The sequence below is a fragment of the Cladophialophora psammophila genome (genome assembly GCF_000585535.1).
Source record: "Cladophialophora psammophila CBS 110553 chromosome Unknown aczJe-supercont1.3, whole genome shotgun sequence".
In the NCBI taxonomy this organism is placed as follows: Eukaryota; Fungi; Ascomycota; class Eurotiomycetes; order Chaetothyriales; family Herpotrichiellaceae; genus Cladophialophora; species Cladophialophora psammophila.
The window spans coordinates 2,011,608-2,028,503 of record NW_006912924.1 but is presented as its reverse complement, the minus strand read 5'-3'; the positions used below and the strand labels follow the sequence as shown (position 1 = coordinate 2,028,503).

General features: G+C 49.8%; 5 protein-coding genes across 5 annotated transcripts; 4 read left to right on the top strand and 1 right to left on the bottom strand.

Annotated features, from left to right (window-relative positions):
* Window positions 1-1,473: 1,473 nt before the first annotated feature.
* On the top strand, window positions 1,474-2,674 carry A1O5_02917 (uncharacterized protein; the record flags this gene model as incomplete). The annotated part of the gene is made up of 3 exons (XM_007743530.1): window positions 1,474-1,804; window positions 1,872-2,054; window positions 2,118-2,674. The coding sequence occupies 3 exons, from the start codon at window positions 1,474-1,476 to the stop codon at window positions 2,672-2,674; spliced, it is 1,071 nt and encodes a 356-aa protein (XP_007741720.1).
* Window positions 2,675-3,056: 382 nt separating this feature from the next.
* A1O5_02916 (uncharacterized protein) lies at window positions 3,057-6,626 on the top strand (the record flags this gene model as incomplete). Its single annotated transcript, XM_007743529.1, has 5 exons — window positions 3,057-4,458; window positions 4,522-4,598; window positions 4,655-5,335; window positions 5,392-6,063; window positions 6,126-6,626. 5 exons carry the CDS (start codon window positions 3,057-3,059, stop codon window positions 6,624-6,626), a joined length of 3,333 nt encoding a protein of 1,110 aa, XP_007741719.1.
* A 1,167-nt stretch (window positions 6,627-7,793) lies between these two features.
* A1O5_02915 (uncharacterized protein) lies at window positions 7,794-9,907 on the top strand (the record flags this gene model as incomplete). Its single annotated transcript, XM_007743528.1, has 5 exons — window positions 7,794-8,640; window positions 8,692-8,821; window positions 8,876-9,028; window positions 9,085-9,210; window positions 9,271-9,907. 5 exons carry the CDS (start codon window positions 7,794-7,796, stop codon window positions 9,905-9,907), a joined length of 1,893 nt encoding a protein of 630 aa, XP_007741718.1.
* A 714-nt stretch (window positions 9,908-10,621) lies between these two features.
* Window positions 10,622-12,268, top strand: A1O5_02914 (uncharacterized protein; the record flags this gene model as incomplete). Its single annotated transcript, XM_007743527.1, has 1 exon — window positions 10,622-12,268. One exon carries the CDS (start codon window positions 10,622-10,624, stop codon window positions 12,266-12,268), a length of 1,647 nt encoding a protein of 548 aa, XP_007741717.1.
* A 918-nt stretch (window positions 12,269-13,186) lies between these two features.
* On the bottom strand, window positions 13,187-13,585 carry A1O5_02913 (uncharacterized protein; the record flags this gene model as incomplete). Its single annotated transcript, XM_007743526.1, has 2 exons — window positions 13,187-13,452; window positions 13,501-13,585. The coding sequence occupies 2 exons, from the start codon at window positions 13,583-13,585 to the stop codon at window positions 13,187-13,189; spliced, it is 351 nt and encodes a 116-aa protein (XP_007741716.1).
* Between the last annotated feature and the right edge of the window lie 3,311 nt (window positions 13,586-16,896).

The window sequence follows — 16,896 nt, the reverse complement described above, 5'->3', positions numbered from 1 at the left end:
AGGCTATATATGCACCACGGAGTAGATGGAAGGATAAGTTAATATATGCGCAGCTTTAACTCCCAGTGCGATTCCTCCACAACCTCACTGTCCGGGAGAGGAAATATCGCACTCTAATCTCCATCTGCCTGGCCAGGACGTGACTCTACTGCTAGTCTGGCAGCAAGCGTGTGATAGAAACCAGAGAAAGACGAAAGATAGCCCAGATTCGGACGCACGCATGGATGGCTTCACCTGCAGAGCGCGATGCTGGGAGAAGCAAGATACAGGAAGTAGTTCACATACCCGGATCCACTCTTACTCGCCCCGGTTGGATCTTAGTCTAGGTTCCGTTCAGCCACGCGCCAACGCCAGCACCAGGATCGAGCGGCAAATGAATGCCGCGCAAGAAACCTCCAGCAGTTGCTCGAGTTGCCAGACTGCAGTTTCCGCGACAGTTAATAAACCATTAAAAATAACCTGGCCTTTCTCTGTCGAATGGCCCCAGGCAACCTAAGGCTAGAATATGTTGCATGGGCTCCATAGCGGCGAAGGAGAGCTTTTCTTGAAAATAATAGTCGGTGTGCGAGTCAAAATTGATAAGCTGCCCAGATCGCAGTCGGCAAACCACTCTTGAACCCGGCCATCCGCGTCTCGGCCCGTGTCTTTCGCGAGGCATAGTGCTTTTCCTCCTGCAGCCTGCAGGGACCGTTTTTGTCTCTTGGGCTCTTCAGCAAGGCAGACATTTGCACATCAAGGCTCCTTCTCCTGTCCATGCGACTGTAACAACCCTTTGGCCCTTCAAATTTGCTAGTCTGACAGCCACGTACTCCCACCTGTCTTGATTGTAACATACTAGTACAATTATCCCGCAGGATTCTGTATGCTTTGACCGTTGCTAGCAATGCATCGGGAACATATGAGGGTCAATCTTCAGCGGCAGGGTGATGGGTTGGCTTGTGGCTGCCCGAGAAGTTACAGCTAATCAAAGCGATCTGCCCAAGGTTTCCCCCTGCCGAATAACGGGATTTTCTGGAAGAACCGAGGCCAACATGCCCGATCTAGAGAGTGATACTTGTACTCGTATTTGCTCTCCGTCTTCTCAGCCCCTCATGCTTCGAGCCTCGTGTGTGGAGATTTACCCCGCATAACACGGAGATCAAATACCGGCTGTGCGGATGCGAGCATTGTTGCTTGCTCCTGTTCATGGCCCGGTAATATTCACCGTCTGAGCCACAATCGAGATCGAGAATATCAACGGGCTCTGAAGAAGGCTCTCACAACTATTTGAGCTGAGTTCTCTTCTCAATCACTGCTGCGCAACCACCTGAATTCCATCCCCAGAGGCCGTGTCTCTGTTTGTTGATATATGCTCGAAACCTACAGGTGATCTTAACCCGTTGGCTGAGCCAAAGAGCTCATTAATATTCTATTCTTCCAATTTCTTTAGCTAGTAGGACCGGTTACTATCTTAATCGGAGATTCGTGTTGAAGATGGCTACCTTGACGATGAAGGCGGCTCGTTATCATCCTGTCTGTCAGTCTCCGCCGTCAAAGATCAGTACTAACATCCACCAGGAGACGAATAAGTGCACGATAGACGAGATCCCAATTCCGAGCATCAATGACAATGAGATACTGGTCAAAGTCGCCTCCGCCAGCTTGTGTCACTCGGATCTGATGTTGTTTGATGGCTCAATTCCTGCTACGGAGCCAGTAGTGATGGGCCACGAGGGCGTAGGCTATGTAGATAAGCTGGGTGCCAATGTGAAGGGTTTCAAGCCTGGGGACCGCATTGGGTTTCTCTATATTAAAGGAGTCTGCTGTGAGTTGACTGGGCTTGCCTATTCTGTCGCTCAATCGTACAACACAGCTTGCTAACGTTATCATAGTCGAGTGCGAAGGATGCATGGTGCACAATCTCAACTGTACGCTAGGCACCGCCAGACTTCAGGGTTTCCAGTCCGACGGTTTCTTTGCAGAGTATGCCGCTGTGGATTATCGTAACGCCATTATTCTCCCTGAAAATCTTCCGATGGAGACCTCGGCACCATATTTCTGCGCTGGTATTACAGGTAACTCGCATTTGCTTTCCATAGTCTTCAGAATTGTCATTTGTACTGACAATGGGGCGACAGCTTTTCACGGAGTCGATTCCTGTGGTCTTAAGCCTGGTCAATGGATTGTTATCGTGGGTTGCGGGGGTCTTGGACAGATGGGCATCCGGTTCGCCAAAGCCATGGGCTTGAACGTCGTGGGTCTCGATATCAACGATGAGGTGCTTACGGCAGCAAAGGAGAATGGGACAGATATCACGGTCAACAGCAGAGATGCCGACTTCGAAAAGAGAATAAGGGATGCTACTGGCGGAGGCGCGGACGCTGCTGTAGTCTTCAGCGCTGCCCAGGCCGCCTACGATAGCGCGACCAAAGTCCTGCGCCTTGGTGGTATTCTGATGGTGATCGGACTTCCCTCGAAACCGCTTCAATTCTCTGCTTTAGAGTTGATGAGGAAGCTATATCAAATCAGAAGTGAAAGTACGGGTCCTCCACAACAGATGCCACGGGCAGTCGAGTTCATTTCAAAGCATAACATCAAGCCGAAAGTCGAGCTGTACAAGCTTGAACAAATCAACGAGATGATGGAGCTGATGAAAAGCGGCAAGTCCAAGTCAAGAATGGCGGTGGTGTTTTGAGATAGACACATGTTCCGTGCCGGCGACTTCTTGTAGATCTTCACCTGGCTCCTTTCTAGAAAGCTTCCGTTTCTCACAGATTTTTTACCATTGCGAGGTACATCCAGACTATTTGAAATTCCAAACCTTCGCGCTAGGTTGCCGAGACTCTCCCTTAGTAGCAGGGTAGTTGTCTGGCATGGAAAACAGATCTTAATAGGCCGGCTTCGAAGTCATTTCCTCTTCCCCGACTCTGAGCCTCGAACGGTGAACATTCGCCGGTCCCAGAGCCCCGCAGTCTGCTCAGTAATCTACCTCTTATATGTGATCATACAAAACTTCATAATCTTCTTTTATCTCTCGCGCTGGGGAATTTTGTGGATTCGATTTGACAGGCAACAACATGTTGACCGACAAGGTCTCCGTGGCGGAAGGACCGCACCTCGACATTCCCATTCCCATTCTTCACGATCTGATTACTTCATCAATCACCGAGCATGGAGACAAGGTGGCGATGGTGTGTAAACACCAACCTGTGGACCTTTTCCCGGCAGTAAACGGCTACAACAGCTCCAGAATCAATGCTGCGGAGAGGCTTCCGTATCTACAATGGACCCACTCCCAGCTTCAGTACGGCGCCGATCTTGTCGCTCATGCATTGATGAAGAAGGGACTGAGTCCTGGGGCAACGATTGCCGTAATGCTCAGTGGAAGAGTAGAATTTCACATGCTTTTGCGTGCAGCAGTCAAAATGAAATGTCCATTCACACCGCTCAACCTGAGAGCACCGCAAAATGCAAAGGAGATCAGACACATGCTGACATTGTCGGGCGCTAGAGCTATCATTGTGGAGGACGACTCAATCGCCGAGAGACTCGAACAAACTGTACCTGATTTGATGCGGGATATGCAGGTGAAGGCCGTGGTGGGACCAATGTCTACGATCAATTCTTACGTTTCACTGAATGAACTTGCGTCGAGTGCGGCCGAGGACGAAACCTTCGAAGACACACAGCGAGCCATCGACAAACTTCCTCGTCATGTCGATGACATTGTCTTCATCTGGTTCACATCAGGCACAACAGCGCTCCCCAAGGCAGCGCCGCATACCAACAAATCGCTCACTTGCAACATCAGATCTTGGGGAGAAGCATTCAAACTGGATTCAAGACGCCGGTGGCTCCAGATTCTTCCCATGAACTCGATTGTCGGCAGCTCGTGGACACTCGCATATCTCCTACCTGGAGGGAGCGTCACACACGTCAATTACAATTTTGATGTCCCGTCTATCGCCACGGCAATTCAAGCAGGAGAGTACACCGACGTTCTCGCCGTACCCTCCATGATAGATTTGTTGTCATCGTCTCCATTACTAAGTGAGCCTTCCGTCAGAGGTGTTGACCATGTTATTGTAGGTGGGAGCAAAATATTACGGTCCCATGTCGAAAAAGCATTTTTGTTCTTGAAATGCAAGCGCTTCAGTCCCTTCTTTGGCATGACGGAGGGTACTTCAGTTTGCTCGGAGACTTTAGATTGCGTCCCGGCTAGTCTGGATGATCCAATTTATGCGGGTTATGCCAATCCAGGTAGCAAGATCAGGATCTGTGCACCCGATGGGATCGAACCTCTCCCCAGAGGAACTCCCGGTGAGATAATCCAAGGCGGCTTGCAGAAAATCGAGAGCTATTTGGGTGACCAAGGTAAAGATAACTTTTTCACGGCAGACGGGGAAACGTGGTACAGGTGTGGCGATCAAGCGACAATGTTGGCGAACGGAAGGATTGCAATCGTGGGAAGGTATAAAGGTAAGTTCCACATGAGCAAATTGGCTGCTCGACGCGACTTGGAGCTCATCTGTTGTGACGCAGACATGATCATCAGGGGTGGCATGAATATAGCCTCTACAGCGGTGGAAGCCGTAATATCCGAAAGTACGGGGATAGATGTAAGTGATTGGACTAATCTTGTGGATTGAAGTTCTCATAGTAATAATATCACTAGTCTCAGGTGATTGGAATCCCTGACGAAATTGCTGGAGAGGTTCCTATTGCTGTCATCAAACATCTAGGAGACAGAGACGCTGCCATCAGCATTCAGAGATGTGTTCTGGAAAAAATGGGCCCTGCATATGCGATAGAACAAGTGATCAGTTTAGATGAGCTTGGAATTGAGGACTGGCCGAAAACTAGTTCTGGAAAGGTGCTCAAACGAGACTTACGACTGATGGTTGAAAGCCTGCTTCAATCAACAAGCGCAGACCAGACCAAGGGACTCCGGAACGGGGAATATCCGCGACACGAATTGCTGCTTGACGGTAGCCAGCTACGAAGCCACCTTCTCAAGCGGGTTCAACAGCAAGGAATCCTAGTCTCGAGCATCGAGGATGATTTTCACTCTGCCGGTATGGATAGTCTACTCGCGCTTAGACTCCGGAATGCTATTGCTCAAGACCCCGTGCTGGATCTGCACATCACGCTATCTGTGGAGGAAATATTCCAATATGGCACCATCAAGCGCCTCGCCGCGCGGTTGATGTCTAGTGGCCGCGGAAACAAGAGCTCTGCTGCTGCTTTGTCTCACCCAGAGACCATTATTGATGAAATGGCTTCCATGGTTGAAGAGTATGGGGAGTTTCGTCTACATAGGGGCTCGGGGGACGTCTGCTCCAGCCGAGAAACAGTCGTAAGAAAGCGTATTATTTCACGGTTTTTGCCTGCAAATGCTGATAATTGATCTAGCTTCTCACAGGTGCTACAGGCTCACTAGGTGCTCACATCCTTGCTCTTCTGATTGAACGGGATGATGTTGCAGTAATTTATTGCCCAGTGAGGGGTCAGGATGCTGCCAAGCGACTGAAAGAGTCTCTCAGCAGGCGATTCCTCATGCCACCGAACTTCGCAGAAAAGGTCAAGCTTATCACCAGCAAGGCAGGGAATCTTTGGTTAGGCCAGGAAAGTGCCACAAGAGAATCACTCCTTGACAGTCTGACCCTTATCATTCATGCTGCATGGCCCGTCAACTTTCACCTGTCCCTGGCATCGTTTCGGCCTCATATCAATGAGCTCCAGAGGTTGATCCAACTTTCTTTGGATGTGCGATTGCCCCACCCTGCTCGCATGATGTTTTGTTCCTCAATGGGTGTTGCACTAAGCACGCGAGGCCAAAAGCGGATCGCAGAAGAGCCCATCATGGACTTTCGACAAGGGATGAGCAACGGATACACCCAGTCGAAGCTTGTTGCCGAGTATATTGTGCAAAGGGCAGTAGAAGACTTTGGGGCTTTGGCATGCAATTTGCGAATTGGTCAGATTGTGGGAGACACAAAGCATGGGTTTTGGAACCAGGGCGAAGCTGTCCCGCTGATGATTCGCTCTGCCCTCAGTATAGGGAGCCTACCCTCCTTGGACATGGTAAGTGATTTCAAGTCAAAGGTAACTAGGCACGCTCTGTTTCTGACATTGCGTGAAATTAGAAGTGTTCGTGGATCCCGGTTGATACTCTGGCAAAAGCCATTGTTGAGATTGCTACAATGCCGAAACGTCAACAGTCGCAAATGCTAGTCTACAACATGTGCAACAGGCTCGCTTTCTCCTGGACGACGGATCTATTGCCGGCACTCGAAGGTGCAGGGCTCAAATTCGAGACTGTGGCCTTTGAGCAGTGGATTGCGAGCCTGAAAAACTACAGCGCAACACAGGGGGTGGAAGCGGCAAGCTTACACTGCCCAGCGATCAAATTGATTGATTTCTGGCAAAAGTCATACGGCAGCAAGGAACAGAGACACGACGGCGGTCTGGAATTTGACACGCGCAAGGCGCAGGCGGATAGCAGAAGCATGGCTACAGCCCCCGATGTGATCAAAAGTGGCCTCATCGAGGTCATGTTGAATGCATGGATGAAAGATTGGGGTGGCACACCACCCATGGCGAACGAGACTTTAGACCGATCGAAAACGGTGAATGGAGACACATGATGAGAGCGATCGGAACAATGCCTGCATGAGGGGACTTATTCATAGCTTCATCCTTCCAGATCCTTCTCTGATGACATGGAGTCTTAACTCGTGCAGGGCAGCCATAGCTAGAGGCATTGGTCGCGCCATTCCAGGTTATCTCATCACGCCCTGCTTGAAGGAGTCATCATTGGGTGTGGACAATAGCTGATCAAGTTTGGTTAGCAGGGTTTGAGGTGCTCGGTGATTGATCTCCGTGAGATACGACGTTCCCGTTCATCCGCGACATCTGCCGAACAACATGTCCCTTGCGCGTGCTGTACCTATGTCGTCTTTTCCTTGTCTATCACCTGATAGAAAGTAGCTCTTATCACCGCTGAAGACAGAAAGAATGCATGATCCCAGCGACGACTGGACAGGGCGACAACCAGGAGCTCATTAAAAGGGAGTGGGTCTGGATGCAGGCCCCTGAAGTGTCTCGGCCTTGTGGCCGGGTCCCACTTCCCGGGAGTCACCCAGACGACAATTGATAATTGGCTGGGCCCACCCAGATGGGCCCTTCCTCTCCACGAAAGACGACCCCGGTTTCTCCGCGATTTTTGTGCTGATCAGTGGCCGAGGGAGACATGCAGCATTTTGAGGGGGGCGGGAGAGAACATTTCTCTTCTATCCCTCCCCGCACACATTTTCCTGTTCTCTTTGATGTTGACAAACTCTGAAGTTGAGAAAGCAGTTCACCCTGACGCTCTTGCCGACCCATTCATCATGCTCGCAAGGCCGCTTGACACCAGCTATTCGCCCGTGACGGTGGATCCTTTAGAGGACACGACTAAAAACTCACTCACAACTCCTCAACCAGTCTCAGACGACATAGAAAACCCGTATGGAGACGACCCTCGCTTGCGAAAATCTGGAGGACCCAAGCGGCGATTATCGTCGGCATCTAAGCCCCAGGTGCGAAGCTCTAAGACCTTAGCATGTCTCAACTGCCGGCCGAGAAAAATCAAGGTCAGTTCACGAATTCTGAAGTCTGTGAATGCTGTAGTCCCAACACCGGCAACAGTGCGAACGCGTTGGGGGGACCTGTGAAAGATGTCGGATGTTAGATATCCCGTGCAGATTGCCAGACCGCGATGAAAGACGAGTGTAAGTTGTTTCCATCAGCCCGTAACCGAAACATGGCTAAAGATGACCCAATGGTGCAGACGCTATTCAAAGGATTATATTATACAACTCGAGGACCAGATCGCCGAGTTGAGAAACACTGTGGCAAATATGCAAGCAGCATACACTCAATCGAAGTCGCAGTCACAAACGGCGCATTGGCCCACTGTTGCATCCGGCTCACCATTACAAATGCAAGGGCAGTCTCAACCACAGCCACTACTGCAGCCCCAAGCTTCCGACTCCTTGAGTTCACCCACATTGATTACGGATGACTCCAGCGCCGTTGGAGAAAGGCGCAGCAAAGGCACACCAGAGTCAGAGCCAGGCGAGAGCCTTATCAGCCGGTTATGTGAGGCTCAAGGACGACTCAACAGCAAGGACGACGGCCAACTACGATATTTTGGACCAACCTCTAGCCTTCATCTAACTGAGAGCGTCACGTCGATCTTCAAATATTGCAGTGACGTTTCCAAATTTGGAGCGGACCTTGAGAAAGACGTGCCTTGGGCGATGCAACAATATCTCCTAGATCTATATTGGAAATATCAACACAACATCCTCCATATCATTCACAAGGAAGCATTTCTCGCCGCAATGCAAACTCAGCAAGGCCCATACTACAGTCGTTGTCTGCTTCTGTGTCTGCTGGCCTCTGCTGCTCGCATTTCTGTTAGTCCTGAGATTAGAGCACTGTCTGTGCCAGCAGATGACGACGAAACCGGCGAGAAGCCGATATTGACCAGACAAGCCGAGGAGGCTTTGGAAGAGGAGCTCTTGAATCCTGGTTTGACAACCATTCAGTCGCTGATGCTGCTTAGTATCCTAGACTGTTGTCAGTCGAATGACTCCTCAGGATGGATGCGATCAGGTATTCTACACTATCTTTGAAATTCAGCACCCTTAACTAACCTGTGCCTAGGAAATGCATGCCGACTGGCTTTTGACCTTGGACTTCACGAGAATTGGTCTCGTATACCCAATACTAAGCTTTCACCCCTCGACTTTGAGGTCAGGCAGGTCGTCCTTTGGGGCTGCGTAGGCTTTGACAGGTGCGGAACCTAAATCCATTTTGCCAGCGCAGAGACTGATGACACTTTACTCAGGCTTTGGTCACTTTATCTCGGCCGGCCCCCAGTCATCAAGTTGAGTGACGTGTCCATTGAACGCCCAAATAGAAATGCCCCAACGTGGGATATGAAGATGTTTGCAGCTTGGGCCGAACTGCTCGAGCTTTCAGGTCATATCAGCGAGAAATTGTTTGTTTCTAGTCAATGTCGCCGCTTTGAGACGCTTCACTGACAAACTTGCTCAGGAATACGAATAGCTGCTTCCAAGAACAAATTGATTTCTTCACAGGAGCGCTACAAAAATGGGATGCCAGCCTTGATCATTCCTTAACGTTCTTTCCAAATGCACCTCCAGGCATATATCTGCTACGGTGAGTGAGCCGCCTTCATACACTAAGTAATCATTCGGTGCACTTATATTGACTCTCTAGAATCCAATACTCGGCTTTAACGATTCTGGTGAACAGGCATAACGCGGGATTCGGCAATCCAGAGAAGAGGAAATGCCAGAACTCAAATAAGTCGCGCAGAATCTGCGTCGAACATGCTTTCATGATCTCGAATCTGGTCCTGAACTACACGACTCATCACGGCGAGGCCAACACGATGCTAGGCTCCGCCCTGTACAATATTACGATGGCCGCTACCATCTTCGTCGCGGAGATCAATGAAAGGAACCGACACGACGTATCTGACGAAACTGCTGCTTTAGCAACATGTCTAAGAGCCATGAGAGAGATGGAGAGTGCGGAGATCGTGGCCCGAAATCTTCGTAAAATTCTACAGTCCATCATGCGAGTGTGTCGGGTCTGTGACCTTCCTGATTATGGAGACCCTATGGACCGCTCAACCGCATGGCGACAGCCGAACGCAGAGACAGACCTCGGTGGAACCGATGCGACGGTTGCAATTCCTATCACCAGACGAAGAGATGACGGCACTAATGACAACGACACTGATTTCACCAGCCTAAATTTTGATCCATCAGCATTCGATGGAGTTTTCCAGCTACCCTTCGACGAATCCTTGCTAGATCCATCATCAGTGAGTGCGTTTTTGGCATCGTGAACAGCGCTCTGTATAGAAGAATAAAGACAATCTGATGACCCAAATGTGCCACATATTCTCAAGCTGCAGCAAGCTATATCTCTTCTGACGCTACTATCTCTCTTGTGGAGTGACAAAACCGCTTTGAGCAGCCACGGTGCCAGGATACAGCACCCAGCAAGGACACCACGCAACCCTTGGAGAGACACAAGTCCCAGCTTCAAAGGATTGCTCTGGCTGTATGCTTGTTAGAGATTAATCGCCTCGTACAGCGATAGACTCGACGTACAATAGGATTAGAGAGGCTATCGGCTCCAAGGAAGCATCTGCTAGCCTAAGCCAACGGACTTTCACATTCGGTTCACACAGATTGATTTGGCTTTCATCTTCCATATGACCTCGGCTAAGCCCAACCAGCATGCGGAGACAACAACTCAGACCAGGACGGTGAATGGACTCCGAAAGACACATCCCCAAGCACACCACACTCGGAGAATACAATCCCCAAGGTTATGATAGGGAATGTTTGTGTCTAGGATGCGGCAGACCCTTGATAACTCCAGATTGTCTATAAAACGGCCGAACGACCTAAACTTTCTGTCTCCCAGCCTGAAGTTCTGTTCAAAGTACCAAGGAGGAGGAGCATCTCGCCTTTACTTGCGACCGAGTCTTTCTTAGTTGCCGCAGATACAGTCTTTGATTTTCCCCTCCGCGAGCTTTGTCTTTACCACAGTCATGGGATCCATTGCCCCTGACTCGGGCCGCCGGGACGCGATCGTGATTGGAGCAGGCTTTTCTGGCATCTACGAACTGCACAAGCTCAAGGAGGCCGGTTTTGACGTTCACCTATACGAAGCCGGCTCTGGAACGGGTGGTATCTGGCACTGGAACTGTTATCCTGGCGCACGTGTTGACACCCCTGTACCTACCTACCAGTTGACATCGGCCGAAAGCTGGACTGGATGGAATTGGTCGCAGCGGTTTCCAGACTACTCCGAGCTACGGACATATTTTCAACACCTAGTTAAAGTGTGGGATCTTGGCGATCTAATCACTTTTAACACTCGTGTCCAGAGTATGCACTGGGACGACCAATCGCACAAATGGCGACTTTCAATGCGAAATACGAATACCGGTCAAGAGAGCGAGGCTTCGGCGCGCAGCGTTGTCCTGTGTACCGGTTTTGGTTCGAAACCATATATTCCCGATTTTAAAGGACTCGACAAGTTCAAGGGAGAATTGTACCACACTGGCATGTGGCCTCAGACAGGAGTAAACATGGAGGGCAAGCGTGTTGCCGTTATTGGAACTGGTGCCAGTGGAGTGCAGCTTATTCAGGAGGCTGCTAAAGAGGCAAAGCATCTCACTGTCTATCAGCGAACACCCAACACGGCTTTACCCATGAGGAATGACTTATACGACAAAACAATGAACGATACGTGGAAGAAGACGTTCCAGCACACTAAGGATATGATTTTGAAGACGTTTGCGGGATTCGATTACGAGTTTAGCCCAGAGTCTGCTCTCAAGGTGTCACCCGAAGTCAAGGCCGAATTCTACAAGAATCTCCTCTCGAGCGGTGGCCTCCATTTCTGGCTTGGGACTTACTCGGACGTGCTTTTCAATGATGACGCCAACAATGAGGCTTACGAAGTCTGGAGACAGAGCGTGCTGCCCCGTATCAAGGACCCTCGAAACCGAGAGATTTTGGCACCCAAAGTGCCTCCACATCCTTTCGGCACAAAACGTATCAGTCTCGAAAAGGGATACTTTGAGGCTTTTAACCAAGACAACGTAGATCTGGTTAGCCTCGTGAATAACCCGATCACGGAAGTTACCGATACCAGCATCAAGACGGCGGATGGTACGGTCGCCGAAGTGGACATGATCTGCGCGGCCACGGGTTTCGATAGCGTTACAGGTGGAATTACGTCGATTGACATCCGAGGCGTTGATCCGAAACAGACGATTAAAGAGAGATGGGACAAGGGAACATACACGCTATATGGGATGACGGTTTCGGGCTTCCCAAATATGTATATGATGTATGGACCGCAGGCGCCCACAGCATTCGCCACTGGCCCGTCGTCGGCTGAGTGTCAAGGGGACTGGATCACGGCGTGTTTGATATACCAGCGCGACAACAACATCACAAAGATCGAAGCCACTAAAGAGGCGGAGCAGGAATGGAGAGACCACACCCTCGAAATGGGGGAGAAAGGACTGTTCACAAAGGCAAAGAGCTGGTACTATGGCGACAACATTCCAGGAAAGCCTCGCGAGGCGTTGAACTACATGGCAGGCCTTCCGACCTACCGAAACAAGATTTGGGAGTCTGCCAACAATAACTACAAGGGATTTGAATTGTCTCCTTGTGCCTGAGGTTCAATGAATCCAAGCTTGAGTCAGTAAATTGGTTCGTTTCCGTTATTGTATTCAGTCAGGTTTGGAGTCAAATTGAATGGAAATGCCCGACTTCTATCGCCAGTGTGAACTTGATTCTCCTTACATACAAGAATGCCATCTATTTTCCCTAACACAGCCATCTCTAGGTATGACCCAGTTTTATATAGAGGTGCAAAGGTTTTCCACGGCACGCGGATCTAGCGCCCGTCCTCAAGGCTCGAATTTCTGTTGGCACAGGTCCTCACTCTTCGCCCATAGCTTCTTAGCCAATGCGCCATCAACAGTCCAATCAGCCGCGTTCGTAATCTGACAGTCACTCCAATACACTTCTCTGTACCTTCCCGTTTCTTCGTCGTCCACCGGCGCCTTGATTTTTGGATCAATGGCGCACCTCAACGTGGTTGCACTTCCCTGGTCCAGCGTCTTCAGCTCCCCGAGTCCCAGCTCATTCCACTTCTCAAACAACCATTTCAATGTCGCTTGGTCAAAATTCCTCTTCAATTCCGTCCCAACAGCACCCGGGTGGACAGCCAAAGAGAGAATACCGTATTTATGGTAGAGTCGTCTATTTAACCCGATGGCGAACAACCCATGGCGGTCTTCGATTGGCCGTGGGCAGGAAATGGATGGTATGTTTCACGAGGATCCGTGTATGCCTCAGGGAACAGGCTTCGAATCTTTTCAATAACGGGCCGCTCTGGCTCCGGAAGAGCTGATGGTAGCTTGGTGGAATTGACATCGGAAAATCGCACCCCGCTCTACATATGGCCCTCAGATGAAAGGTTGATGATGCGAGTTGCACCAGGCACTTTTTTTCGAGAGGCCAAGATTATTTTTGGGAGAACCAAGTTGGTGAAGAGGAATGGAGCCAGATGATTGACCGCGAAATGCGTTTCAAATCCGTCCGGGGAGAATTTGACCGTCTCCGAGCTCTGCGTTGTTCACCAATATATCGATATAGGGGACTTCTGCGTTAGCCATAAGCGACTTGGCCGCCGATCGGGCGCCCGCGAGGCTGGACAGGTCGAGCTGGAGATAAATATACTTTACGACAGGATATCGTGCCGACATCTTGGAGATGCATTCTTGCACTTTGGATTCAGTGCGGCCGGTAAGGACGAGAACGTTGGGACTCTGGGAGGCAAATGCTTCAGGATGTACTGAACCCCAGGCCTAACGGGTTTGCTCCTGTCACGACCACAACTGACCCTTGATCTGCGGAGCAAAATAGGCGGCCACAGCCAGAGCGTCGGCCTTGGCGTCAAATGTCACGACCTTGATTGAGGCGGCCATTCTCCATTGCCAACCTCGACTCGGCTGATCCAGCCGATTCTTTTCCCTCAGCATCGGATATTGGAAGTGCCAACGCCCCTATGTCTGTAAAATCGTCAGCCAGAGCCCGATTAAGTCCAGCCATCCACCATGATGGGGAAATCCTTCACAGCCTAGCCATGATCGCAGAGGTTATTCCCGCGAAGCTCTCTCAATCTCCTTGACAGCGAGCTGCCGTTCTCTGAAAGGCCTCGATTACATTCTGCCTCAAGTCACTTTCTCCTTCTTTGACATCTATCATCAGGCAAACATGGTCACAGTTGGCTCGCTCCCCACGATGATGAATATTTGTGCATAAATTTGCATCTCACCCAAGGGAAAGGCGTTTGATCGCGTGGCTTAGCGGCGAAAGTCAAGAAATCGCTCCTTTGCGTTTCCATGGTCAGGCCTCAGTCCATCCTTTCGATTTTCAAGTTCATCTACTTCTTCCTTTGCCCGAGTACCAGCTTTGGGATAAAGAAACCCACAAAGCGTTTGTGCCACCGTTTGTGGAGCTGGGTATCGTTAGAGGCCACGGCATAGGAGCTAGCAAAAGCCAGAGCTACAATTGAACCATTGGTTGAATTCTCCAAACAACAATTTGGCTCGCCATGTATCAAATCAGCAAAAGCGTCAAGTGTGGTGGACGTGAACCACGAGACAATGTCAATACCCCTTTATTCGCTCAGTCGACCTACTGATGAAGTCGCTGCCTCAAGAGAAATGAGCGCTATGTATTTTTGAGGATGGACTCTTGCTAACGGAGAGCATGCTCAGAAAAGGCATACGAGAACACGTACCGTTGTCGTTCGTGGTCCCCGGATCTCTTCCTTGACGACGCTTTCGGAAACGGAAGCATTATTCTCATGGATCGCAATGAGCAGACGGGCCACGCCCCGTCGAATACCCCGAATATCCATTGGATGAGATCCGTACGCGCACTGATCGCAGTAGATGTAGACATTGCAATTTTACAGGTCTTCGGAAATTAGGGATGTACCCACTTGACCCCTTTTGCTCCGCTAAGTGGACATTCGACAGGATTCTTCGCAGAGTTTGGAGCCTCCATGTTCGTTGCCCGCCAGAACGTGACGGGAGGGCCATCCCTCGAGTGTTAATCGACTCAAAGCCTGGGCACCCATATTTCTTTCCTTTACTCTATCGACCTTAGAATCTTCAACAAACCCATAGAAGTTTAAGAAGTGCAACTCCGAATACTCCAAAATCTGCAGTTGTCCTCGACGGCATCATGCCTGCACAACTCTCCATCAACGTCCAGTCGCTTCCCGCTACTTATGGTAGCTGCAGTCTGCATAAGCATGCCTCTCTTCTTTTTATCTCCTCAAACTTCCAACTACAGCCTAATCAGCGCCGACCGCTTTGGGTCGATCAAGTATAGAGGGTATGGTTCTCAAACGTCGCACCAAAACCTGACAGAAGTCGACTTGCATCTTCTTTATACGGGTGTCTGTCCAAAAACCGTCGTGCGCTGGGATCAGTTTCGATAATTTTGTCTGTGGAAACAATGCCTGGGCCATGTTGCAATGCCCATGATTTGACGTTTCTGTTCAGGGAAAGCATAAATAGAAAAGTGTTCTGCTGCACCAGTTCCATAGCCTCCCAACTGCTTTCCAGCTCTACCCCGATCGACTGGAAAGCGGGCTGGTCTTGGGAGATATAGTCGGGGTCTGCTGCAAAAGCGGTGAGAGGTGCGTTTCTTGGTTTTTGGTAAGCTTCTAAAGATTTGTATAAGATTCACCCGACCTTGACATATGGGGTTAACCTACCCAGTCGTTTAACCATACAGCTAAAGAAGGCGGACTGCTATGTTGATCTTTCTCTTGCTTGCTCGGTGTGCTCACTTGAAACCTCCGACATAGATCCGCTTCCCACCATAACTGCATTTGTGATCGCGCCTCATCTGGTTTTGTGGGAATATAAGACCTCCCTGAGATACTCTCGGAATGCTTTCCATATAGGAGGGTTCTGTATTTGCTCGATGCAGGCCTCTAATTCCTGCGCCACTCTGGCTTGGGCTATCACGTTGGAGTTAAGGGGTTCATCGTCGTCTTCAACAAGAGGTATGTCGTCGTCTGGAAAGTCTGAGACTAAAAATGTTGTTGTGCCATTTATTTACTGCATTCAGGAATGGTCGTTACTTATATAATGGCGATGGCTTCAACTGTCTTTGTTCCCTGAACCCTTGTTCATTCCAAAATATATTCGACTGGCATTGTATATATACATTATATGTAGGATCATCTTCCTGCCACATCGAGCACGAGGTGTAAAGTTAGCTTTGCACTCTACCCTAGCTGAGGATAAAAGTCCTAGATCGCCCTCTCACCGCGCGACCCTTCACGGCTTTGATCGGATAGAGAAGTGATTTAGACAAGCTACGGCGCATGGTGGCCAAGAAGCTATCCCACCACAAGGTATCAGCTTTTGCAATCAACGTCAGCAGGCCTTTCATCAAGATAATGGTAACTCACTCGAGCTTCCCCGGAGGTTTTACTAAATATTTCTGTTTCCAAACCCTACGTCTCCCTCATTACGGAATCTCTCGACCAAAATCTCAAATTCTGCCTTGAAATCAACCAAATTAGCGACATTATCCACCTTTCTATCACTCACACACATCGAGGGTCTGAAAACTTCTGGCGATCAGAGACAAACATGAGTATAAGCGCAGTTCATCCACACCCACAAGCATTGAGATCAGCACAGCCACCGCAGCCAATTCCGAACTCTCAGCACCCGCCAAACGCACAAGCCCCTCAAGCTGGAGGTCCACGAGTGGGAGCACCGGTAAACCAGGTCCAGTCAACAAGCTAGAAGGGTTGATTCAGATAATATTCAATTTGCCAGCTCTCTTACTGTCAGAAGACGGATGAAGAAGATTCGTTCAGTCATTGGACTAATAATTTTGCTCTTTGTTCAAGGTGTTTCACTTCTTAAGGGTCTTATTCTGTCTTTAGGTAGTGTTCGGCAGATATCAGGACTCGGGTTGGTCTACTAGACTTTTAATTACTGCACTTTATTGCGAGGCGATCCAAGAGAAGCATGGCAAAGACAGCGCACTGGCTTGTACCGGCGATATACGATCTTCAGCCGACATCGGCGAGGCTTTTGACAGTCTGTTCGAAGCCCTCGGTCCTCTCTGTCGCACCTCTCGGTCTTCACATATGGTTCGAGTCCCTCCCGACTGATAAACAAATCAATTGGGGTTGCAAATCTCGCGGGAGTGATTAGCAAGGGCCGTAAGGTGGACAAGGTTCAAAGATACGGAAGAT